The sequence below is a fragment of the Marmota marmota genome, unplaced genomic scaffold, assembly GCF_001458135.2.
Source record: "Marmota marmota marmota unplaced genomic scaffold, marMar, whole genome shotgun sequence".
Lineage (NCBI taxonomy): Eukaryota > Metazoa > Chordata > Mammalia > Rodentia > Sciuridae > Marmota > Marmota marmota.
Window position 1 is genome coordinate 56,090,909 of NW_026000174.1, and position 26,095 is coordinate 56,117,003.

At 45.6% G+C, this 26,095-nt stretch overlaps 4 protein-coding genes across 8 annotated transcripts; 3 read left to right on the forward strand and 1 right to left on the reverse strand.

The window, feature by feature from the left end:
• Window positions 1-39: 39 nt before the first annotated feature.
• On the forward strand, window positions 40-10,079 carry Ptpmt1 (protein tyrosine phosphatase mitochondrial 1). Of its 2 annotated transcripts, none has more exons than XM_048788812.1 (3): window positions 40-580; window positions 685-765; window positions 9,359-10,079. In XM_048788812.1, the coding sequence occupies exons 1-3, from the start codon at window positions 407-409 to the stop codon at window positions 9,473-9,475; spliced, it is 372 nt and encodes a 123-aa protein (XP_048644769.1). In that variant the 5' UTR covers window positions 40-406; the 3' UTR covers window positions 9,476-10,079. The 2 variants fall into 2 exon arrangements, with proteins under 2 accessions (XP_048644769.1, XP_048644768.1); XM_048788811.1 differs by having other exon boundaries at window positions 55-580; window positions 9,829-10,079.
• An 887-nt stretch (window positions 10,080-10,966) lies between these two features.
• On the reverse strand, window positions 10,967-15,866 carry Kbtbd4 (kelch repeat and BTB domain containing 4). 4 transcript variants are annotated; one of them, XM_015477914.2, is made up of 4 exons: window positions 15,745-15,866; window positions 14,221-14,838; window positions 13,212-13,318; window positions 10,967-12,548 (listed from the first exon to the last, which is right to left on the reverse strand). In XM_015477914.2, exons 1-4 carry the CDS (start codon window positions 15,761-15,763, stop codon window positions 11,688-11,690), a joined length of 1,605 nt encoding a protein of 534 aa, XP_015333400.1. In that variant the 5' UTR covers window positions 15,764-15,866; the 3' UTR covers window positions 10,967-11,687. The 4 variants fall into 4 exon arrangements, with proteins under 4 accessions (XP_015333400.1, XP_015333401.1, XP_048644767.1 ...); XM_015477915.2 differs by having other exon boundaries at window positions 15,640-15,799; XM_048788810.1 differs by having other exon boundaries at window positions 14,221-14,834; window positions 15,640-15,786.
• Ndufs3 (NADH:ubiquinone oxidoreductase core subunit S3) lies at window positions 15,835-22,720 on the forward strand. Its single transcript, XM_015477917.2, has 7 exons — window positions 15,835-15,968; window positions 16,080-16,145; window positions 17,555-17,652; window positions 17,865-18,014; window positions 20,262-20,387; window positions 20,523-20,642; window positions 22,475-22,720. The coding sequence occupies exons 1-7, from the start codon at window positions 15,905-15,907 to the stop codon at window positions 22,640-22,642; spliced, it is 792 nt and encodes a 263-aa protein (XP_015333403.1). The 5' UTR covers window positions 15,835-15,904; the 3' UTR covers window positions 22,643-22,720.
• A 1,284-nt stretch (window positions 22,721-24,004) lies between these two features.
• Fam180b (family with sequence similarity 180 member B) lies at window positions 24,005-26,095 on the forward strand. The gene is made up of 3 exons (XM_015476695.2): window positions 24,005-24,405; window positions 25,389-25,459; window positions 25,650-26,095. The coding sequence occupies exons 1-3, from the start codon at window positions 24,267-24,269 to the stop codon at window positions 26,043-26,045; spliced, it is 606 nt and encodes a 201-aa protein (XP_015332181.1). The 5' UTR covers window positions 24,005-24,266; the 3' UTR covers window positions 26,046-26,095.

Here is a 26,095-nt window from a genome sequence, read left to right on the forward strand (position 1 = left end):
TCAGAGGTCGTCCCCTTCACCTGGGACGCGACCCCTGCCGGCGAGACCTACCACGGCCACAGGCGGGGTCCCAGTTTCGCAAGCCGCAGGCTCACAGGCCAGTGGCCCCGGAGCGCAGGGCGCTGCGCGCCGGGGATCTGCTTCACGCCGACAGCCTGGTCCCTCCCCCGAGGCCGGCGGCCCCTCCTCCGGAGCCGTGGAGCCCGCCCCGGGAGCCCCAGGCCAAGACCCACAAGCCCAGGGCTGCGAGCCCCGGACCCTGGCTCCTGAGGAGCCCGCGGCGACTGCGCCGTCTCCCCCCGAGGCCTCAGGCTGCCCGCAGACCTCGCCCCCGTTGTCCTCGCGGTCGCAGACCTCGAGCCTGGGAACGAGCGGCACGTCGCAGCGCCGGACCGGGCGGGGCCGGATGGCGGCCTCCGCGTGGATACAGGCCGGCCTGGCCCGGGCGCTCTTCTACCCGACGCTGCTGTACACGGTGTTTCGCGGGAAGGTGCGGGGTCCGGCGCACCGCGACTGGTACCACCGCATCGACCACACGGTGCTGCTGGGCGCGCTGCCGCTGCGGGGCATGACGCACAAGGTGAGCGGGGCGCGGGGCCCGGCCTCCGCGCCGCCGGCCCCTTCGCGGCCTGGCCCACCCCGGGTCCCCGCGGCCCTTGCTGAGCCGGCTCTTTGCTTCGGCAGCTGATACAGGAGGAGAACGTGCGCGGGGTGATCACCATGAACGAGGAGTACGAGACGAGGTTCCTGTGCAACTCCTCAAAGGTGAGGGGTCCGGGCCCCCGGGGAGGAGCTGGGGCGGGGGCGCCTGCCAGCCAGCTTCGCTCGCCAGCTTCGCCCACCGCCCCAGGCCTGGGAGACCCGGAGAAATTTGGGGGAGGAAGTACGCGGCGATGACCATGCTTCAAGACAGAACTCCCAAGCTTGTTTGCCTCCTTGGGAGGAGAATCTATCTGGTCTTACAAGCTCAAATTTCAGCAGTTGGAGATAGAAACGTGAAAGCCCCAACACTCGGGAGGCTGAGGCTAGAGGAGTTGGAGGACAGCCTGGGCAACATTTGAGACCCTATCTCAAAACAAAACAAGAGATGGAAAAGTAAAGTTGACAAAAACCCCTTTATGCACAAAATTTTATTCTTAATTTCTGCCTTTCAAATTAGTAACTGAGCCTGAGGCAGTGATGATGCACATCTAAAATCCCAGCAACTCAGGAGGCTGAGGCAGGAGGATCTCACGTTCTAGACCAACTTCAGCAACTTAGCAAGATCCTGTCTCAAAACAAAAACTTTAAAAAGATTAAAAAAAAAAAAAAAGGGGGTGAGGATGTTAAGCGCCACTGGGCTCAATCCTCAGTACCTAAAAATAAATAAATAAATAAAAAATCAGTGACTGAAATTGAAAGACAAAAACTGTGCCTTGCTCATTCCATCATTCATCCCATGTAATGCTTATTAAGTATTCAATACGGGTCAGGCACTGTGAGGCATTCAAGATGAAATCCCTAGCAAATGTAAAAAGAAAAGCACCCTCCCAACACTCTTACCATCTAAATGTGTCATAAAATTATCCATTGAAAAGCTAAAAAGAGTTCATTCATTTGGCTCTGGTTTGGGTGAATTTTTACCATATTAAAATGTTAGAGATTAGGATTGAACTCCGAAATACTGTCATAATAAAGTTCAGTCCAAAATGTAATTTTCATTAAATATGAATGCTTGCTTGTGGACCCTTCCATAATGGTTATTAGTACATGCTGCCCTATTATTACTAAACAATGATCTTTCTCTATTATACTGATATAGGTAGTGAAAATGCTGTTAATTTCAACCTACAATTTTTTAAAAAATAATTTTAGTAGATGGTCACAATACCTTTATGTTGTTTATTGTTTCTTTGTTTATGTGGTTCTGGGGATTAAATCCAGTGCCTCATACATGCTAGACAAGCGCTCCACCACTGAGCCACAACCCCAGCCCAACCTAAAAATTGTTTTGAAACTTTAAATTTGTGACTCACATTTTAAATATATAAGCCATTGATTCAGGAGGCTGAGGCAGGAAGATTGATAGTTTGAGCCCAGCCTTCGCAACTTAGTAAGACCCTGTCTCCAAATTCAAAAAGGCTGGGGATGCAGTTCAGTGGTAGAGAATCTCTAGGTTCAATCCTAGTACTGAGAAAAAGAAAAAAGTGTGCGCGCGCATGCGCGTGTCTGTGTGTGTGTGTGTGTGTGATTAGTTGCCAGGTTTCTGTTCTCACGACTAAAAGGCTCAGGGGTCACTCTAATTAAACTGGGCTGCACAAAATAACCACACAAGAGACACAAATACCTTTTTCTTTGGGGTTGCTGTGATGGCTCCTCTGACCTTAAGGGTTAAAAGCACTGCTGGCCGCAGGGGCTAGGACCCCATACCAAGCAGCAAGTAGTTAAAGTCTCTTGTCCCCAGTGGCTGAGTTACAGCCATTCTGATTCATAGGACAATCATGTAGTAAAAAGGTCCGTATATACTTTCTGAGTATTGACAAAAACAATAGAAAATTGAAACTTATTTCTCTCCAGGTAAACATCACATTTTCTCTCCCTTTTTCTCACTCTCCTAGCGCAAACTTCTAGAACATAAAGGCCAAAAAATCTCCTTTTTTTTTTTTTTCCATGTGATGCTGAGGATCGAACTCAGGTTCTGCCCATGCTAGGCAAGCACTCTACCGCTGAGCAACAATCCTAGCCCCCAAAAAATCTTTTATAAAGATTTATAAAAACAATTTTAAAAAATCCACAAAAGCGCGCTATAAAGATAAAGGAAGTGGTGACAATTTAGAGTCACAAAAGTACCTGGAGATATTGAAGGAAAGAGACGTTAAATTAATTAAAATGGGAAATTCAACTTCTACAGATAAGGAAATGTATCTGACTATTTTAGACAGTATAATTAATCAGAAAGGAAAACAGATAAAGAAAGCTCAGTTATTACAATTCTTAAAGATTGTAGGCGAATATTGTCCTTGGTTTTGTGAACAGGAGTCTCCAAATTTACTTACTTGGGAGAAACTAGGAAGGAAGTTACAAAAAGTTTGTCTTTCTAATGAATTACCTGGAGGTATAGAGAATATTCAGAAAACTTGGACCGGCTCTGGAAGTTTGTCTTTTTGAATATATGGGCCAGAGTTCGTGGCCCCCTGAAGATCTATTAAAAGGCATTCAGAGAGCTATTAGGTCTATTCAAATGGAAAATCCGCCTGAGGCTAAGTTAATTCCCTTTCCCTTGAAAAACAAAGGCTCTAGGGGCCAAACCGAAGGTTAGGAATGTGACTTTAAACTTGCAGGATCAGGCTAGCCCTCAGGGAGATTATAGAGAGGAAGGTCATAGAGGAGAAACCTCCGCAGTCCTAGAAAGTCCTCCAGAAGAGGTAGAGGATCTTCCTGGGGAGGAAAATCCAGAAGAGATTCTTACAGGGGCACAGAGTTCTTCTCCGCCACGTGGCTTAGAAGCCCAATTTCAAAATGGCGACAGCGCAGAGTCTACCCACGACTCGCAGTCCGAGGGAGAAGAGTCAGACGTTGAAATTCAGGACTTACAGAGAAATTTTAACAGGCTGCGTTTAACACTGCCTGCCCAGGCTATTCGAATTCAGCCATTACCTGCTAAAAGGACAAAATTTAACAGGTACTCTGAATTAACAATGACTTTTCTTACCCCGTTCCAGCGAGGTATTAAGAAAGCACAGGAAGCTGGGGAAGATACTAGCGGTTTTCAACTTTTTCCAGTTTTTGAGCAAGTTAATGAGCAAGATCAGAGAGTTAGAGTTCATGCTGTAATCCCATTTAAAACCATTAAGAAACTAAAAAGTGCATGTGAGACGTATGGTCCGAATACGCCTTTTGTACAGAGCCTGATAGAAAATATTTGCTCGCAGCCCCACGTTGGGCGCCAAATTCCACCATGCGACCAGCGCACTGGTTTCATTAAAGAGGTTCTTGGCATAAAAGTTAACTAGTGAGATCAAAATAAACACACAGACTCAGTTACCTTTTTCTATGACCAGGTCCGAGATGGCTCCCCCTCTGGTTTCCACCTCGAACCACCCGGTAGGGCAGCAAGGATTACTCAGGGCTAGCAGGAGAGAGAGAGAGGGAGCACGCCAGGGAGTAGCCTTTTATTGGGGAACAAGAAATTCAGGGGAGAATTCCATCCAATGAAGGTTGAGGGGGGCCGCACTCCAAGGTCAGGGTCAGTGATTGGACCCCGGGGTCAGTGGTCAGTCACACCCCCACACAGACAGGCTCTCGCACCAGGAGAGGGCCGGGAAAGCTCCAACACAGTTTAGCCAGAGCGCCTCAGACCCAAACCGGGAGTTGCCCAGTCACGTGTGAGAATGGCTCCCCACAATTAGTGGCTGAGAATGTAGCTCAGTGGGAGAGCACATTTAGCCTCTCATATGTGTGACCCTGGATTTGTCCTTAGCACCACACACATACGTGCACATGTGTATGTTAGTAAGAATTAGTCATGGCATATATATATATATATATATATATATATTTATTTATTTATTTATTTATTTATTGGTACTAGGGATTGAACTCAGGGGCACTCTGACCACTGAGTCACATCCCCAGTCCTATTTTGTATTTTATTTAGAGACAGGGTCTCACTGAGTTGCTTAATGTCTTGCTGTTGCTGAGGCTGGCTTTGAACTTGTGATCTTCCTGACTCAGCCTCCTGAGCTGTTGGGATTACAGGTGTGTGCCACCACAACAGCCATGGCATACATTTTTGACATGCCTATGGTGCTGGGGATTGGACCCTCTACTACTGAGCTACACCCACCCCCTCTTGGCATACATTTTTATTATGGTGAGATTGCAATAAATCACCGAGTCGATCTTATCTTAAAGCAGAAGATAGGACATTTATTTACCGGCTGGTGGTCTGGATTCACCATCTGGTGAGCCAAAGGGCAGGCTGCAAGTCTACATTCTTCAACCCCTTCCAAGGGTTAGAGTACACCTTTATAGTCCAAAACTACATTAATCATAAGTGGATGTTGCTATGATTCAAAACCATAAACAAACATCATGAGATCTAAAATCATAAGCGGAGGGGAAGTGGGTCAAAATGCCTAGTTGAGTACAAGTTGAAGAATGTGTACTAATATCTATACAATCATTCTGATAAGGTACATCGTCCAAGAAAAATAGGAACCAAAAAGAGAACAATTTTATGTTGTGTCCCATGACTAAACACTCAAGGTCACTCCAGGTGAACTGGGCTGGCACGAAATAATCACACAGAGACAGAGACATATCTTTTTCTTTGGGTCCTGTGATAGCTCCTCTGACCTTAGGGGTCCATGGAAAGAGAGAGGGGAACACATGCTGAACCCTTCTAAAGGGGAAAGCCATTCAAATGAGGCAAGGGGTCAGGTTTCAGGGGTTGAGTCTAGCCAATTGATTACCTCTAGGAAGGCCATGCCCATCTCATGAGCTGTGTGGGGAGCATAGGCAGAGTGAGCAAAAAGACCAGAGCGAGGCGCCACCCAACCGGGGCAACGTGGATTCAGTCCACTTTGTGCGCTCAGAGCTCATGGATTGCCACATCTCCACATTCTCATAGCTCAAGGCTAAGGGGTGCCCAGTTTGTTCCTTCGTGGCAGCTCCCAACAGTTTTACATTGTATGAGAACAGAAGCATTTGCGTTTTTAAGCAGGGTGTGCTAAGCAGGATCAAGATGGCAGAGATGGAAATTTCTCATGGGAGAAGCATTTCTTAGATGACATGGAGTCGTTTGTCATTGCCTGACCAGTAACATTTTAAGGAACGGATGGGGCTCGGGTTGTGGCTCAAGTGGTAGAGTGCTTGCTTAGCACCTGTGAGGCACTGGGTTTAATCCTCAGCACCACATAAAAATAAAGATATTGTATCCACCTAAAACTAAAATATAAATATTAAAAAAAAAAAGAATGGATAACAGCTCCTTGGATTTCCCAAAGTACTTTGCAACAAGGCCTCGAGGGTCATTAGCCAAAACAGTAAATGTTCATTACTGTGGTCAGTCCTGTGGTGCAAGGGGAGTCCGAAGTTACTGGACATCTGCAAAATATGCTTGTCTTTCTATGTGAGGCATTGACATTTGTAAAATGGAGCTATACCATCCCACTATTGCAGGGAAAAGAAATCTCCAAGGCAATGGTTCTCACATTTTAATATGCCTAAAAATCATCTGGCAATCTTGCTAAAATAGCATATTCCTACTTACAACCCTCAGAGATTCTGACTCAGTAACTTTAGGGTGGGGTCCAGGAATCTGAGTATTTAGCAACTCTACAGGTGTTTCTGATGCAATTGATGCATAAGCTACAGCTGCAAAACTCTTTCAGTTTTTGTTAATTTTATAAGTAGAATTAAATACAGACCTTCATTCAATGTCATAAAAATCTCGGTACACACAAAAGAGGTTAATAAAGAGTAGCTCGATTACAGTGTCTAAGCCAGGATAGCAAGTTAGAGGCCAGTGTGGGCAACTTAGACCCTATCTCAAAATAAAAAGGAAAAAGAACAAATTAAAAAAAAAAGAAGAAGAAGAAGAAAAAAAAGAAAGAAAAGATGGGCTGGGGATGTGGCTCAAGCGGTAGCGTGCTTGCCTGGCATGCATGCGGCCCGGGTTCGATCCTCAGCACCACATACAAACAAAGATGTTGTGTCCGCCAAAAACTAAAAAAAAAAAAATAAATATAAAAAAAAAAAAAAGAAAGAAAAGAAAAAGCACTGGGGATGTAGTTTAGTGGTGGAGCACTTGCTGAGGATGAGTGAGCTCTTTAGTTCTATTCTCAATACTACGCCATACACATACAAAAAGAGTATCTGGAGCATATCATAAAGCAAATATAAAGTTACCCAGTTTAACAGAGGCTTTATTTCTCCCATTTCTTCTTTTTAAGTGATAATATTTCACAAGTAGATATGTTTCAATTTTAAAATTATAAACCTATTTTTAGATGTATCCCTCAAAAAAAGTGGTAAAAATGTATATACTTGGCATAAAATATAGTACCCTCAATCTGCAGCTGAATCACTCACTAGACAGGTCTCAAAATTAGGCAAAAGCTTTTTTTTTGATGTATAGAAGTGCTGGGAATTAAACCCAAACCTTTGTACAGGCCAGGCAAGCACTCTACCACTAGAGCTACCTCCCCTAACCCCATAACTTTTGCAGCCAAATTTTATACAATATTTTGCAGCTAAAGATTCAAATATCTGAAGGGTACTTAGTTTGCAGTATTGGGGTTAAACCCAGGGGCCCTTTACCACTGAGCTACATCCTACCTGCCATGCTTTTTTTTTTTTTTAATACTGGATATTGAACCCAGGGGTATGCTACCACTAAGCCACATCCCCAGTTCTTTTATTTTCGAGGTAGGGTCTAAAGTGCCCAGGCTGGCCTTGCTGTCCTTCGGCCGGCCTCCACTTCCTGAGTAGCTGAGATTGCAGGCATATACCATCACACCCAGCTAAATAACTGGTTGATTAGCATCTGGTTCTTTCAGGTTGGGTTTTTTGTTGTTGTTTGGGGGGTATTGGGGCATTGCACCAAGGGCCTTTCATATGCTAGGTAAGCACTCCACTCTGCCACTGAGCTATGTCTACAAACCAACTTTTTAAAAATTTTTATCTTAAGACAGGGTCTCGATAAGTTGCTGAGACTGGCCTTGAATTTGGGAATTCTGCCTCAACCTCCTGAATTAACAGGATTACAAGCACATGCACCACTGCACCTGGTTTAAAGAGTACTTTAAGAGTAGTTTTGGCTAGGTGCAGTGGCAGACACCTGTAATCCCAGCAGCTTGGAAGTCTGAGGCAAGAGGATCGCAAGTTCAAAGCCAGCTCAGTGGTAGAACGCTCACCTAGCATGTGTGAGGCCCTGGGTTTTATCCTCAGCACCACATAAAAATAAATAAATAAAATAAAGGTTTTGTATCCAACTACAACTAAAAAAATAAATACTAAAAAAAAAAAAAAATAAGAAAGCCAGCCTCAACAAAAGCAAGGCACTAAGCAACCCTATTTTGTATTTTATAGGGGTGGGGATGTGGCTCAGTGGTCAGAGTGCCCCTAAGTNCCTGTAATCCCAACAAGTTGGGAGGCTGAGGCAGGAAGATCACAAGTTTGAGGCCAGCTTCAGCAACTCAGTGAGACCCTTACTCAAAATAAAAAATAAAAAGGGCTGGGGTTGTGGCTCAGTGGTTTAAGTGCCCCTGAACATTAGTTTCTACAAAGAGAGTATCCAAACCAAATTTTACCTATTTGCTGACTAGCAGTAGGATGCTTAAAAATATTTTAACACGTGCTGTGGCATGTACCTGTAGTACCAGCTGCTTGTTACACTGAGGCAGGTGAATCACTTGAGCCCAGTTCAAGACCTGCCCAAGCAACACAGCAAGACCTTGTTTCATGAGGTAGAGAGCGAAGATGGGAGGGGAGGGGAGGGGGGATAGTAAGGGATAGGAAAAGTAGCAGAATACAACAGTCACTAATATGCCATTATGTAAAAATGTGAGTGTGTAACCGATGTGATTCTGCAATTTGTATTTGGGGTAAAAATGGGAGTTCATAACCCAATTGAGTCAAATGTATGAAAGATGATATATCATGAGCTTTGTAATGTTTTGAACAACCAATAAAAAAAAAAAGACCTTATTTCAAAATAAATAAAAACCACTCATTTTTGTTACCAGTCTGGCCCCTACAAAGTATTTTCTAAGTCATGTGGACAAAGGACAAAGGAAATGTGGTAATCTGCCTAGTTTTGTGTTACTATGGACTGGTGAGTAAATGACTATAAACAGTACTCAAGAACTGGGGATATAGGTTAGTGGTAGAGCACCTGGTTCAATCCCCAGTAACACAAAAAACAAAAACACCCATTTTATACTCTTTCCTATAAATTTCTATTGGTGGTTCTGGTGATTGAACCCAGGGCCTTGTGTATGCTAAGCACGCACCTTACTACTGAGCTATACCCTCAGCCCATCCTAGAAATTCTTCTAAAATTTCAGCTCAGAACTTAGGATATTGGTGAGGCCTAGGCAGTTTTGAGATTAGGGTCTCAGCTTCACCTTTAACCTTTTTCCAGAGTTTGGAAGCATAAGAATTGGCATACTATTGTGGGCCTGGTTGACTGAGATGATTAAAGTGCTCTCCATTTATCATACGTGGAGTATGGGGTTTTGTTTTGTTTTTTTGAGATGGAGTCTTGCTATCTTGCCCAGACTAGCCTTGAGCTCAAGTGATCTTTTTGCTTCAGCCTCAAGTACCACACTGGTAATACAGCATGATTTTTTTTTTTTTAATATTTATTTTTTAGTTTTTGGCGGACACAACATCTTTGTTTTTATATGTGGTGCTGAGGATCAAACCTAGGCCGCACGCATGCCAGGCGAGCGTGCTACCGCTTGAGCCACATCCCCAGCCCACAGCATGATTTTTAACACCCCTCCTCAAATGGCCTTTTTTTTGGTGGGGATACAGGGAATTGAAGTCAGGGGCACTCAACCACTGAGCCATATCCCCAGCCCTATTTTGTATTTTATTTACAGACAGGGTCTCACTTAGTTGCTTAGTGCCTCACTTTTGCTGAGGCTGGCTTTGAACTCATGATCCTCCTATCTCAGCCTCCCAAGCCACTGGGATTACAGGCATGTGCCACTGTGCCCAGCTCAAATGGACTTTTCTGAAAAAAGGAATTCTAGGAATCGTTCAACACCCCCATAGGTCCAGGGCATCTGAACATCTGACCCTTTCTTTCTCTGTTGATTTCCCAACCATCTACTTTAGGTACACAACTATAGCCCAGAGGAGGCTGTCAGAGCCATTTCCAAGATCCGGTCCCACATCTACGTCAGACCTGGCCAGCTGGAAATTCTCAAAGAGTTCCACAAGGAGATTTCTACAAGGGCAGCAAGATGACACTGAAATGTGTGGATTTGAAAGAACTAAACAATGCTGCTTGATACAGAATAAAGAAGTTGTATAGGACCAAAAGGGCTTAAAAGCCCAGACTTGATGGAACAGAAATGTGCTAAGTAGTGGACAATTTTCTTGTGTCTTATTTTCCTAAATTAACACTGTTATATGCCTACAGAGGAAGACTTAGTGTATCTACATTTTTTTTTTTTTAGTTGTAGATGGACACAATACCTTTTTATATTTACTTTTATGTGGTGCTGAGGCTCCAACCCAGTGCCTCACATGTGCTAGGCAAGCACTCTACCACTAAGCTACAACCCCAGCCCCTAAATCTTGTTTTCTTTAATAGCACCAAGAAGTATTCATTTCAACAAAAATCTATTATGTACCTAAAATTATACTTAAAGATATTTAATATCATAACTCAAAGACATTTAACTGTAGAAAAAGAAAGGAAAAAATACTCAGTTCTGGCTTTTTGCTACTGTTAGAACCCCAAATTTACTGGCCCTGTGGGGGCATCCCTCACACTTCTGGAGCATGTAAAAAAGAATGCACAAGGGTGGGCAGGGGGCTGGGGATATAGCTATATAGCTCAGTTGGTAGAGTGCTTGCCTCGCATGCACATGGCCCTGGGTTCAATCCCCAGCACCACCAAAAAAAAAAAAAAAGAATGCATGGGATGCAGGCAGGATTGCTGATTTAGAAATATATGGATATGGGTATGCTGGGCGCAGTGGTGCACTCCTATAATCCCTGCAGCTCAGGAGGCTGAGACGGGGGAGGATCATGAGTTCAAAGCCAGCCTCAGCAAAAGCAAGGCGCTAGGCAACCCAGTGAGACCCTGTGTCTAAAATAAAATACAAAATAAGGCTGGGGATGTGGCTCAGTGGTTGAGTGCCCCCGAGTTCAATCCCTGGTACCCCCCACCAAAAAATAAATGTATGGGTATGTGACTAGTTCTTCTTAGGAAGTCACCCCTCAGGATTCAACACAGATGCACATATCCTTTCAAAAACTTTTATTTCTATGAACAGTTCCTAGCTCTTGATTTAGCTTAGAGCTTTTAAAAGAGCAGAGACCTTATATATTTGAGTCTGAAAAACAAGTTTCTGCTATTAATCAGAAATAATTCTTTCTAGTTTCTAGCTTACCCGTTGGAGTAAGCCAAAAATAAAACCAAAGTTGCTTTTTCTGACAGAAGATGAGAAAATGATAAAAGGAACGTCCTAAATTCTAGAGTTGACCCCTGTTGGTGAAATACACCCTTAGCTAAGTCCATTTTCCCATCCAAAGCCTGAAGGAAAATTTAACACCTAATTCTTTGTGGTAAAATGATCAACTAGCCACTTCATAGACTGTAGAAAAAGTAGGGATGGGAATCTTTCCTTCCACCCTGGGATGAGGTGCTCCTATTTTACATTGATTAGGTAAAGAGGGGAGGCTGTGCCTAAGGTCTGAGAAAAGCTCACACTAAGCAATCTGTAATGAGGCATAGGATCAGTGGGGATGGCAGAGAACAGGCTGGCCACCTCTCAGTTCAAGCAGCCAGCTCTATATCAACAGTCTCAAAATACCCAAACAAAACACCCTATGTGTTCAAGGAAGAGATGAGGTGCTGCCCAGAATAACATATAACTCTGAATTGGGGCTCAGGGAATTTTGAGTTTAGGGAGGAGTCTGAAAAAGGGAGGGTGAAGGAGTCAGCTGCTCTTCCTGTCACCACCTTAGGCCAACACGAACTGCAAATTGGTAAGCAGCACCTTAATGCCTCTAGTGACAGTTACAGCTGAAGTGGCAGGGTCAAGTTTGTAGGTGTTGGCATCTCCCTTCTTGTATCGGTCCCTGAAGACATAGATGCTCCCATTGCAGCTGGCGATCTTCCAGAGGGATGGGGCGGAACTCCAGGCCTCCGGAAGGCAAAGCCTAGTGAAGCTGTCTAGCAGGGGATTGTAGCACACCAGGGAGTCCCCTTCAGCCACAATAAACACCAGATCCTTGTGCACTGCTGCATGCATGCGGCCTGCGAAGGGTAGTACATAGGGCTTCACGTGACACTTGTCTGTCTCTGTGTCAAAGCACTGGATAAGTCGGGAAGGTTTTGTAAAGAAGTCCAGGTCATTCTCCTCTCCCCCTAGTAAGTAGATGATTCCGTTGAGATTGGCACCAGCGGCCCCTGACACAGCCACCTCTAGCTGAGTTGTCTCTGTCCATACGTTATCACCTACCCGATAATAGATGACTGCATTTGAGAGGGTATCCTGCAGTGTCTTGCCACCCAGTGAATATATGGCATCTTTCCCAGGCACAGACACCAGGGTGTGTTGGAGCCGGTCTCGGGGCAAAGGTGCACACCACTCCCAGTCAACGGTGGCATTGTTGCACTTCCACATGCGCCTTGGGATGGAACCTCCCACCACATATAAGTCTCCACCATGCTTGCAGGCTGCAGTGATCTGGTGGCACAAGCTATTCTGGCCACTTACACTGATGGAGTCATCTTCAGCACAGTGTAAGGACACAGCTAACGAGTGGGTACGGGATGACTCTTTTCCAATAAGGTAAATGTGCACATTCTCCCCAATTTCCTGTTGCCAAAATTAAAATTATAATGATATGTCAGTTCAATGAGACAAGTATCTTTAAGTCCTGAGCCTCTCACTCGTATCCTTTTGTAACCTACTCCCCTCCAATCACCGTCGGCCTTCCTGACTCCTCTAATTACTCTTTCAGGCATTTGATGCAGAGGTAGAGAATCTGTTGTGCCACTCGCTCTTGCAGCTTTTAAAAAAACTATCATAAATTGTGCTTCAGACAAAAGATTATTAACCAAATGATGAAAGTAGTTCACTTGAGGAGCTTTTGAAGCTCATAGATTGGTGGCTTCTGGGATCAAAACACTCCTCTCCCTATCATAGCAACTTCAAGCAATAGACAATTTATTCAATAGTCATGAAAGAGGCCAGGCCAGGTGATGGCTGGAATGTATGGAGATTTAGGTGCCCAATTCTATTTGTTTGTTTTTTGATACTGGAGATTGAACCCAAAGGCACTTCACCACTAAGCTCTATCTTCAGCACCCCTCCCCCCTTTTTAAATGGGGTCTTGCTAAGTTGCTTAGGGTCATACTAAGTTGCTGAGGCTGGCCTCAAACTTGTGATCCTCCTGACTCAGCCTCCCTAGTTGCCAGGATTATAGGTGTGTGCCACAGTACCTGGCTGGTGCCCCAATTCTTAAGAAATCTGCCTTACCTTCAAGCTAGTCCTAAGTGACTCTGCAAAAGCCTCTCTTTCCTCTTTATTAAAATTGATCCAGGCTTCTATTGCTTCTGTTGGGTTCTGGGAACATGGAACACCATCTGTAAGAGTCAAAAGAAAAGCATGGTCAATAACAGTCTGACAATTTGAAAGAGAAATTCAGAGCAAGGGACTTTAAAGATGTGATCTAGTTTATTCGTCCAGCACTGTGTGTTTGTATGTGTACACGTACATATGTGTGAAATTAAACTGAAAATTGCCTTGCCTTTTTTTTTTTTTATAAAAGTTTTTTAATATTTTTTAAGAGAGAGTGAGAGAGGGAGAGAGAGAGAGGTAATTTTAATATTTATTTTTTAGTTATCGGCAGACACACATCTTTGTATGTGGTGCTGAGGATCGAACCCAGGCCGCACGCACGCCAGGCAAGCGCACTACCACTTGAGCCACATCCCAGCCCCTGCCTTGCCTTTTTGGCAGTGCTGGGAATCAAACCCAGGACTACACTCATGCTAGTCAAGAGCCCACCATTGACCTACACTCCCAGACCTTTGCCTCATTTTTAAAAATTAAAATGGTTGGCTTGATATGCTCCTATTTGCCATGGAAGCAACCTACGAGTTGTAAGGGTGAAGCCCTCACACCTAAAGTGTGATTTTATCTCAGTTGCAGGGTCAGGACTTTTACTAAAAAAGTTTATCTTAGATTTCTTGGTTCATCATCAATTTACTTAGGAAACTAGTCTCACAGGCAAAGTACAGGAGAGATGAGAACACTTAAGCACAGAACAGATTTCCCACTACCTTTAATGGGAAAGTGCTGCTTCTCTAAGGCACTCTGTCTCTAATTGTGGCCACACTGATTCTCAACTTCAATCTACATTCCTCCCGGGGATAATAATATAAATTAAGAGCAGAAAGTTTGAGAGTTCCTTTGTCTTGAACTAGAACAATCTGAACATCATACCGAAGTAAGTGGATATGATGTGCCCCCTCCCTATACTTACCTGAGATGATATCAGTGAGTAGATGGTGGGGCAAATGGAGAAATTCCTCTGTGCTCTGCAGCTGGGCCAGGTGAGTCTTGGCACAGTGCTTGGCTGCAGTGTAGAGCTCAGGATCACTGTGCCGATCTGCCAGCCACATCACCTGAAGGCAATTTCCCACTTGCACTGTGCGGGCCAAAAACCGAGAACATTCCTCAAAGAGAGATGTCAGCTGATACATGTCTGACACCTCATAAATTTCCTGCAGCTCATCAGCTCGAAGTTTCACAGTCCCATGGTAGATGTAATCAACTAGGAGCTGGAAAACTGACTCACTGACGTCCTGCAACACAATCACCCGGTTGTGAGCCTCCTTCAGATTGGAAGTGAACATGGACCGGAAAAAGCAGCTCTGAGCTGAGAGGACCAGCCGGTGCAGCTGAAACTCCCGGCCTTCCACTGAAATGGTGACATCAGCAAACAGCTCCTCCTCTAGACATAGTTTCATGATGCCTTGAGCCACCCGTCCTGAGTGGGACCGATCTTTGAAAGTGTAGTTCACAAAATAGTTCTCATCCATGGATGCTCCAGGCTCCTCTGGTGATTCCATGGTAGCCAACTTCTCTCTCTGCCAGCTGTCTGCAAAGCAACCTACCTTGAGTAACTTGGGGAAATCACACCCTAGTCTGTGAACCCAACTGTCCCACTCAGAGAGGGAAAAGGAAAAACTGAAAGCAAAGGGAGTCCAGACTGGCCTTAGTCCATACTGGCCTCTCCTTCAACCAAAGCTGGGTTCATTTTAATCTGTGGTGCCCTTCCCCTGATGAAATCAATAAGAGCTCAAACTTCTGATGTTTTGCCTGAGAGAACACTGACTATTTCTCTCCATAATGTAACAGAAGACTTGGGATTTAGGTTAACACATGAAAGCAAGGGGCTGGAGAAAGCTTATGATCTCAAACCCCTTAATATCTAAATACCATGGGCATAAAATTAGTAAGAGGATGCAGAACCAGGTTGGGGGGAAAAAAAAAAACACAAAAAACCTCGCCACGTCCTTGGGGCTAGTTTCCCTCTTCCCCTGCACATGGAGTTCAGACTCTCCTACATGAAGCTTGGCCTGGGACACTCATCAGCCTCACTTTTTCTCTTTTCTGGGTTTCTGTTCCTCCTTTACCCGCTCGCCCTAATGAATCTCTAAAGCTCCGTCCCAGAGCTTGAGACAGAGCCCAGCTGTCTCCAACTAGGGGCACGAGGACGCCCATGCCCAGTGTTGTGTCTGTTCCACCTGGAGTCGCCTGGGAAACGGTCGCTAGGGAAACTGTTCTCCCCACCCTCGACCCCCTACCCACCCGCCCTCTCTCCTCAAAAGCTTGGCTCGGGGAGCGGGGGAGGGGTATGGAAGGTAGAACTCAGAATAACCATCCCTTCTCCTCTCACCAGTCCGGTTCTTCAGCGTCTTCGCCGTGTCTCCAATTTCTGCCTCAGCGGCCTAGGGTTAGGTTCACCTCACGGTTTCCCCACTAGCCGGTCTTGTTTTCTCACCTGCGTTCCCTCCTTTCATCCCGGAGCCCGGAACCCCTGCTTCCGACCCCACGACCGCCCGGAAGAAGATTTGTTGCACATTTCCGCTTCCGGTCCGTGCCCTTGGGGTTCCGTGTCCTAAGAGCCCTTCCCTTGGCAGCCTGGTTTGCATCCGAGGAACATGGCGGCCGCGGCGGCCAGGGTCTGGTGGCGGGGACTCTTGGGGGCTTCAGCGGTGGCCAGGGGTGAGCAGCGGGCAGCAGGCTGAGGTCAGGGTCAGAAGTAGTGGAGCCTCCAGCACAAAGAACTTCTCAATCCTCACCCTACGCGTCTGTGCCTTATATCTCCCTGTGCAGGGGCTGGACGACCCTCGGTGCTGTTGCAGCGGGTGAGGAGGGAGAGCGCCTCGGCCGACACGCGCCGTGAGTATGTGCGGGCAGCGCTTTTCTGCAGACTGTTAGCGGGTCCCTTCGTATCCTTGGTCAGATACTTGTCCTTGCCTAGGATGTCCTTCTGTGTTCTCCTGGCAAATCTCTGCTTGTCCTTGGAGACCTGATTGCCATGGTTTCTAACCGACAGGCTCTCCCTGTGCTGTAGACCTGTTAGTGGCCTTCCTCCTTTGTCCGTTTTCAGGATCCTCTTTTCTCTGATTAAGTTGACAGTTCTTTGAGGGCAGAAGACCTAACTTTTGGACCTCAGAGCCCAGTAACAACAGCAGCTTTCAAGTTAATTGGGCGCTCACTGCGTATCAGGCACCTTACCAAGCCTTTATGAATAATGTTATTTGGTCCTCACAACAGCTTTATGAGGTAGACTGTATTTAACTGAACATATTTTATGAATCAGGAAACAGCCCAGATAACTAAATTGCCCAGGGTCTGGGGCTAGAAATGTACCTCGGTGGTAGAGCACCTGTCCAGCATGCCCGAGGACTTTGGTTGGATCCCCATCATCTCAAGATAAACAAATAAATAAATAAAACATTTGTTCAGAGTCACAGAGAAAGTTGGTCTGCCTGCCACCAAAGGCACTTAACCATTCTTCCCAGCCTATGCTGGGTGAGTGCCTAGTGATTAGGTTTGCATGAATGAGTATTTGGAAATTATGTTACAGTCAACATAAGCAGACTGGGAAATAGAAGACCTAACTTTTCTGGTTTAGGTCTAGGTTTTCTTACTGATGCACACACCAAAAAGGAAGATGGGGTTCACAAGATAATCTGTGAGGGCTCTTCAGTCAGTCCTGAAGCTCTTAGTATGAGAACCTGGAATAAGCTAAGGGCCAAGAAGATAAAGAGAAGCAAATGTGTGGTTCCTGTCCTTGAAGAGTTTCTAGTCTGGTAGGACAGCTGACACTATGCTGTGTTTGCAGAAGTATAGAAAGGGAAGAGCATGGAATAGTTTCAAGAAGTGGCAAACACCACAGTTGCAGTAATAAGTCTTTATGTGTATTATGTAAGTGAGGTGACATTTTTCTCCATTTTTTCATTATTTCCTATACCCTGCAAGAAGAACTCTCCACCTACACCTTTTTTTTTCTTTTTTTGGTGTGTGGGGAGGTAGTACAGGGATTGAACCCAGGAGCACTTAACCACTGAGTCACACACTTTTTATTTTTTTATTTTGAGTCACTAAGTTGCTGAGGCTAGCCTTGAACTTGGCAATTCTCCTGCCTCAACCTCCCAAGCCACTGGGATTACAGACCTGTGCCATCACACCCAGCTCACGTGCTCATTCCTGCTGAAAGATGACACCCTTTACAAACCCAAGAGAATAGATACACAGCTGGTTGCTGCCTTCCTCACTCTGTTAAATGTGCCTTTTCCTTCCAGCCACAGTCAGACCACAGAACGATGTGGCCCACAAACAGCTCTCAGCTTTTGGAGAGTATGTAGCTGAAATCCTGCCCAAGTATGTCCAACAAGTTCAGGTAATATTCACTACAGTTGTTTGGGTTTGGGTCGAGAAAGAATCATGTTTTCAGGGCACATGGGAATGGGCAGCCTAGTTTCAAAGAAACCATAGATTTCTCCATCCCTAACTTGAGCTTCTTTCTCTATTTTAAGCTAAGTGATTCCAACTGAAGTTAGCTGCTTCCTCTGTAGATATTTCCTTTTTCTTTCCTCCCTTCTGTGTTTGTAGGTGACCTGCTTCAATGAGTTAGAGATCTGTATCCATCCTGATGGAGTCATCCCAGTGCTGACTTTCCTCAGGGATCACACCAATGCACAGTTCAAATCCTTGGCTGACCTGACAGCAGTGGATGTACCAACTCGGCAAAATCGTTTTGAGGTCAGTCAGGAAATTTGAGAAGTTTTGGGGAATAAGGGTGAGAAAGGGACAGAGTCAGGCATAGTGGTGTCCTATAGTCCCAACAGCTCAGGAGGCTGAGGCAGGAAGATCTCAAGGTCAAAGCCAGCCTCAGCAACTTAGGAAGACACTGTCCCAAAATAAAAAATTAAAAAGAACTGGGAATGTAGCTCCTGTAGTTGTAAAATGCCCCTGGGTTCAACCCAGAAAAAAAGAAAGGGGACATAATATTTTCAAGGTGACAGCTACCAATGGGAACCATAATCTCTCTAGTTTTAGTTTGGTTCATTCAGTAGAACACAGCAGTTAAACCAGGGCTTTAGAGTCAGGTAGACCTTAAGTATGAATCTTGGCTCTGTCATCACTTGACTTTGTGACCTCAAACATACTGTTTATTTTAGACAAAGTCTCATTTTGTTGCCCAGACTGATCTTAAACTCTGGTTGAAGTGATTCTCTCACCACAGCCTCCTGAATAGCTGGAACTATAAGCATACACCCTGGTACCCACTCTATTTGATTTTGTGTGTGTTGTGTGCTTCAATTTTTTTTTTCTTTTTTTTGTACTAGGGAGTAAATTCACTAGCCACATCCCCAGCCGTTTTTATTTATTATTTAGAGACAGGGTCTTGCTAAGTTACTCAGGGCCTCACCAAGTTACTGAGGCTGTCTTTGAACTTGCAATCCCCTGCCTTAGCCTCCTGGGCCACTGGGATTACAGGTGTGCACCACCATGTCCAGTGCTTTAGTTTTCTCATCTGCGAAATAAGTGTAGGTGATGGTGGGGCAGGTCTGGAGGCACTGCTGAAGTCATAGAAAAAAAAAAAAAAAAGCCTTTTATGCTTCCAGCAATTTCAGATGTCAAAAACATTCCCTGCACACAGGACTTGATATTATATGGTTCATTAGGATCTGTTATGGCTGTCCTTGGACATTTTTTAACTAGTAAGGTTAGAAGATGTGAGGGCTGGGGTTATGGCTCAGTAGTAGAGCACTTGCCTCACATGCATGAGGCATTGGGATTGATCCTCAGCACCAAACAAATAAATGGTGTTCATCTACAACTAAAAATATATATATTTTAAAAAGATGTGATATTAGATAAGGAGGATTTATCTTAGTGATTTCAGGATGCTGGTAAGTATAATTTCGTACAGCAAGGAACCCAGTAGAAATTATCAGAAAGGCAATTAAAAAAGAAGAGCCAGATGGGGCACAGTGGCACATGCCTATTATTCCAGCAGCTCGGGGAGGCTTAGACAGGAGGATAGCAAGTTCAAAGCCAGCTTCAGCAAAAGCAAGGCACTAGGCAACTCAGTGAGACCGTGTCTCTAAAAATATACAAAATAGGGCTGGAGATGTGGTTCATTGATTCGAGTGCCCCTGCATTCAATACCCAGTACCAATAAATAAATAAATAAGAACCAGGCTTGGTGATAAATGCTTGTGATACAAGCTACTGAAGAAACTGAGGCAAAAGGATCACAAGTTCAAAGCCAGCCTAGGAAACTGAGTAAAACCCTGCCTCAAAATAAAAAAGAGCTGGGAATGTAACTTATTACTGGAGTGCTTGCCTAGCAAGTGCATGACCCTGGATTCAATCTCTAGTACTGCCAAAAAAAAAAAGTATAAAGTTGTTTGTATTATGTCTGGTGGTTGTCAAATGAGCTGGTGTAGGTGACTTATTAGCACACAAATTCTCAATACACTTAACAATTAGTATTTTCTATTCATCTATTATGTGCCAGACCCTGGAAAAGAGAAAGAACATCTAGTATCTATCCTCCACACCTAGCAAAAGGTTTGTAACTTAAAGTAGTAATCTGTAGTACATAGGATGGTAGAGGGATACTTTAGAAACAGGTGGGGCACTGTCTGAAAGGCTTTTTTTAAGAGGATATTTATGCTGACTCTTAACAGATGAGAAGAATACCAGAAATTAGCCTCGTGAGGATTTGGGGCAGGTAGAGCAGAGAGATCTTCCAAACAAAGAGTAGCACAAGGAAAGATAGGCATGCTGACATGCCTAGCTACACTATGGCCTGTGCCTTTGCAAGTTGTTGTAAGCATAGGGACATCTTGACATTTTGAACTTCAAACAGAAAGCAGGGTCACAGGTGAAACCCTAACCTACCCTGAATCCTTATAGCTAATGCTTACCCAGAGACTCTCATCTGAGACCCCTCAAACTGTGCCCTTCTTCATCCTCTAGTTCCCTCTGTTCTTGTAGATTGTCTACAATCTGCTGTCTCTGCGCTTCAATTCACGAATCCGTGTGAAGACCTATACAGATGAGCTGACACCAATTGAGTCCACAGTCTCTGTGTATAAGGCAGCCAACTGGTATGAGAGGGAGGTGAGTTGGTGGATATGATGGGCCTTGCCTCTGGGCCAGAGTTGCTGAATTGGTTGAAACTTGGGCTGTAATGTAGCTCCTTCCCCCTATTGTAGGCCCTGTGGACTGGTTGCCTGAGAGCCTCTTTTTTTCTAGATCTGGGACATGTTTGGTGTCTTTTTTGCTAACCACCCTGACCTAAGAAGGATCCTGACAGATTATGGCTTTGAGGGACATCCTTTCCGGAAAGACTTCCCACTGTCTGGTTATGTTGAGGTAAGAGCCTTGAAATTGGGGTGCTAGCCTTAGGGAGGGACTCACAGGGAATAGGGAATAGTGGAGATGGCAGGATCTGTGTGGGTGGGCTCTGGATTCAAATCCTAGCTTCATTTTTGTAATCTGGGGCAAGGTACTTAATTTAATTATGGTTCTATTTTTGTACAGTAGGGACAATAATAGCTTAAATGATGTATGGTGAGCATTAAATGATGTATGTGTGAAGCTGGGTGTTTTAAGTGTGCTAAATATCAGTTGATGCTAGCTATTATTATAATAATCATTTTAATGATGAAAGCAGCCTTCAGAACAATCTGGCCAGGCACAGTGGTGCACGCCTGTAGTCCCAACAGTTTGGGAGTCTGAGTCAGGAGTTCTAAGCCAACTTCAGCAAAAGCAAGGCACTAACAACTCAGTGAGACCATGTCTTTAAGTAAAATACAAAATAGGGCTGGGGATATGGCTCAGTGATTGAGTGCCTCCCGTGTTCAACCCCTGGTACTGCCCCCCCGCCCGCAAATAAAAAAGAACAGTCTGCCCCCAACTCCTGAAAGTAGAGGATTATTTTTCCTTGCCCTAGATTTTCAATAAGGCATTTGGCAGGGAAGATGCTAAATGTCTAATCCTCACAAACAGCCACCAAACTGGGCACAGTGGCACACACCTGTAATCCCAGCAATTCAGGAGGCTGAAGTAAAAGGATCAAAAATTCAACGCCAGCCTCAACAAATTAGTGAGACCTTGTCTCGAAATTAAAAAATAAAAAGGGCTGGGGATGTGGCTCAGAAGTTAAGTGCCTCTGGGTTCAATCCCCCTTACCAAGAAAAAACAAAAAAATGAATAGCCACTGAGGCAGGACCAGTAATATGTCACTACAAGAGTCTTATAAAGAATTCCAGTGGGCTGGGGTTGTGACTCAATGATAGAATGCTTGCCTAGCATGTGTGAGGCACTAGGTTCAATCCTCAGCATACTACATAAAAATAAATAAAGTGTTGCGTCTATCTATAACAAAAAGTACTTAAAAAAAATAATTTTTTTTTTCCAGTGGCACTGCTGATTAGCAGGAAGGTAGCCTTAAAACAAACAAACAACAACAACAACAAAAAAACACATAAATTTTGTAGCAAGGTAGCTTTTTTAGAAATGTTAATTACAAGCATGAGCCAATATGCCTCATTTAACTTCAGACTTTTTTTTTGGTCCCAGGGACTTAACCACTGAGCCACATCCCCAGCCCTTTTTTGATTTTATTTAGAGACAGAGTCTTACTGATTTATTTAGGGTCTTGCTAAGTTGCTGAAGCTAGCTTTGAACTTGCGATCCTCTTGCCTCAGCCTCCTAAGCAGATGCATTACAAGCCTGCACAACCACTCTTGGCTCTGAGATACTGACAGTGGAAATACCAAGGCCAGAAGGCCTGAAGTTGTGTCTATCAGTTTACGTTTACTCTTTTCAGCCACCAGCTGCTCCCAATCCTGGACAAATGCTTTCCATTATCTTATGAGAATGGATGAGCAGAGTCAGTTCTAGAAAAGGGTTCAGAGTTCACACTGTGGTGGGGCAGGCGACAGGGGAGTCTGAATGTTGCTGAAGTGCATGAGTGGTAGGAGACCATCTGGGAATTCCACTTACCAGGTTGTTGGAGTGTGACGCATCGTGACAGGTCACACAAATATGTATGGAGACTTGTTGACAAAAAAGGCTAGAATAGGAGTCAAGGACAGAATGATGATAGGCTGGGGGAATCGCCCATGGCCTGTGAAAGTGTGCTCCTTAGTGGCCATGACAAGACGTTCTTCAGTACTCAGTCCTGTCTTTTGTTCCTGCAGTTACGCTATGATGATGAAGTAAAGCGGGTGGTGGCTGAGCCAGTGGAGTTGGCCCAGGAGTTCCGCAAGTTTGACCTGAACAGCCCCTGGGAGGCTTTCCCTGCCTATCGGCAGCCTCCTGAGAATCTCAAGCTTGAAGCCGGAGACAAGAAGCCTGAAGCCAAATAGCTCCAGGGAAGGCTTATGAATTAAGGAGAGCATCTTGTCTATGATTGTTTGTGTAAATAAATTCCTACTAAGACTCCACACTTCTTGTGTGCTAATAATGGGTAGAGCGACACTTTGACTCAGGTAAAGGCAGGTGCAGGCAAAGGTGTTTCTCTGCTCCCTTAGAATGTACCAAAGCTGCAAGTCTGTTTGTTTGTTTGTTTGTTTGTTTGTTTTTGGTGGGGGGTGGGTATCAGGGATTGAACTCGGCCACTGAGCCACATCCCCAGCCCTATTTTGCATTTTATTTAGAGATAGGGCCTCACTGAGTTGCTCAGCAGTTCACTTTTGCTGAGGCTGGCTTTGAACTCGCCATCTTCCTACCTTAGCCTCCCAAGCCATTGGGATTACAGCATGCACCACCATACCTGGCTCTGTTTTGGTTTTCTTTGTTGTTTGTTTTTTTGTTTTTGAGTAGTCCATTTGAGTAGTCCAGATTGAACCCAGGGGCATTTTTCCACTGAACTACATCCCCAGACCATTTTTTTTTTTTTTTAATTGTGAGACTGGCTTCAAATTTTTGATCCTCCTATCTCAGACTCCCAAGTCACTGGGATTACAGACATGTAACCTCCCACAGCCTACAAGTGTACTTTAATGGGAGTAAATAGTGTGTTGCAGATACTGTCACCTGCAGGCCTGTATGTACTTCTGAGAGGGATTTTGACTAATTCAAAGTGCTCACATTCCAGTGGGTTCAGGATCTCTTTGGTGTGGCATCTAGTGAGAATTGGAGGGTCTCAAGAACTGTTGGAGTAAGCCTCTAATGCAGTAAGCCTCTCATGGTGGCATCTGATGTATTCCTGGGTGGAACCAAGGAATCTCCATTCTACTCTCCTCCCACCCACACATCCACAGGGTTACATGAGCCAATAGTCAAAGCTTGAAAGAACACCTTAGCTCATTTTTGAGCCTTGAATCTTGTATTCTCTCTAGCCTGATAGCTTGTCATTCTTGAGCTAGAGGAATCTGCCTAGTTTCTAGCCTGAACCAAGACTGGAGCCTTGAAGAGACTCCAGGGCTATGGCAAAAACGCTAAGGAGTGGCAGATTTGTCTGTCAGGAGACAGTACTCGCTTCCCCAGCTGGTCTAGGGTCTCTTCAGCCTGTGGCTGAATGCCTGAAATGAGAGCACTAGGCTCTGCCTTCCAAGCGGCCCACCCAGCATGCAGCTGGAGTACTGGGCTCTGCAGCTGATGCTCTTGGCACCCAAGCAGCTCCCTGGAGGTGGAGTTGGACTGGGTGTCAGGGGCTGGCATCCTGTCAGTAGCAGGATGTTTCGAGGGTGAGGACAGATAGTAAGGTAGCATTACTGCCTGAGATCTCCCCCCGCCCCCCTTTGGAAGGTCAAGCCAGTTTGCTACCAAGCCCTTTTTTCTGTTAACTAAGCATCCCACCCATTAGGCAGGAACAGGCTGCTACTGCCAAAACCACAGATTCCCATTTCTGGAGGGTGGAAAGGGCCCCAGGAGGTGATGGAGGCCACAAGCCAGTCCCTCCCTATTCTGCATTGAAGACTGACATGCGTAACAGAATGCTGGAGCAGCCTGCAGTGGAAAGTTAGAGCTGTGGTATGTGGCAGGCAAATGAGGGAGCACAGAGCTGCTAGGAAGAGTGAGACTCAGAGGATGAGGTGCAGCATGGCCGGGACACCGCAGTTACTGGCTTATCTGGTGGTAGCCATTTGCCTCTGCCCTGGAGCAACAACAACCCAGCACCATGCAGGTACAGGGGCCTCAGGGTGGGTGGATAGGAGCCAAGAAAGGCTACTGGCAGACAGCAGTTTCTGCTGGCTCCAATTGATCCTCACAGGGCAAAGGATCTGTGGGACTGAAGTGTATGCTACAGTGGGTAATGGTGTGGACCCCACTTAATGCTGGCCTGAGTCACAGTTGGGCCCTGGGCTTATTTCAGCTGATGTCCAAAGCAGGGTCTCTTGATGTGTTCTGGGTTTGGGACAATCACTGTTAATGATACACACTTCATGATACAGGATGGAGGAAAATTAACAGTCATCCTGTCCTGCCCAGTTCTCTGCCTTACACACAATACACTACTGAGGAAAAGCAAGGAAAGAGTAGCCCCCCCAAAAAAAGTCCTCATCTTGCTGGGCACAAACTGCATGCATATAATTCCAGCTACTCCAAAGGCTGAGGCAGGAGGATCACAAATTCCAAAACAGCTTCAGTAACTTAGCAAGATCCTGTCTCAATTTTTTAAAAAGGCCTGAGAGTGTAGCTCAGTGGCAGAGCACTTACCTTGTACATGCAAGGCCCTGGGTTCAGTCCCCAGCATTGCAAAAGGAAAAGAGGTCCTTATCCTTTGCGGAGGGTCATTGGCAGTGGTTTAGGTCACATTATCCCCAGATGACTATAGGGAGGGAAACAGGGAGGAAAAGGGTCTTGTGACCTGTTGGTGTGGAGCTCTTTACCAAGGGAATTGTGCAAGTTAAAGGAGGAGTCCTGGGTATTTGCTGACCCTTTGGTATAACTTGGTATGACACTTTGAGATCACAAGATCCATGCCTGGAAGGATGAATGCCAGTGTGCATGTGGGATGGGGGAGAGGAGCATGAGATGGCATTCCTACACTTTAGTAGACAGAAGATCCAGGAGGGACCCCTATGAGGCAGCTGAAGGATACTTCTGGGATTCTGGGGTGTTCAGGGTGGAATATGACAAGGGCCTGACTCCTCTCTGCTGCCCCAGGGCAGCCCGAGGACAGCGCCAGCGTGGGAGGTGGCCTGCAGGACCCAGAGGCCCCCGAAGTGATGTTTGAGGTCATTATTCCCAGCCTGGGTTGTGGGGGTGGGAATTTCCACAAGTCCCTAAGCTTAAGGCTGGGAAGGGGAATATCAGGGTGTGCCTGCCGGGGGTGGGGGACAACCCGGCATGAGTTCTACTGCCTGCTTATGCTCCCTACCCGGCTCCCCAGGCTTCAGCCCATCCCTTAAATAGCTCCCCTTGCAGCTGCTCTGGGCTGGGCTGGAGCTGGATGTCATGGGGCAGCTGTACATCCAGGATGAAGAACTAGCATCCACACGTCCAGGTCGCCGACTCAGGCTCCTCCTGCAGCACCGAGTACCCAGTGACTTGGAGGGTGCTGAGCAGCAGCTGAAACAGCTCCAGGACCTGCGAAAGGGGCCTCCTCTTAGTCCTTGGGACTTTGAACATCTGCTCCTCACGGGCCTATCCTGCGTCTACCGGCTCCATGCTGCTAGTGAGGCTGAAGAAAGGGGTCGCTGGGCCCAGGTCTTCTCCCTCCTGGCCCAGGAAACACTCTGGGACCTGTGTAAGGATTTCTGCCCCCAGGGCCAGCCCCCTTGGCTGGGGCCCTGGGCCTCCATCCTTGGCCCCTTCCCCTGACCCTTCCTTTTTACCTGTCATTTGCCCCTCCTATTATGTCCCACCCCCCC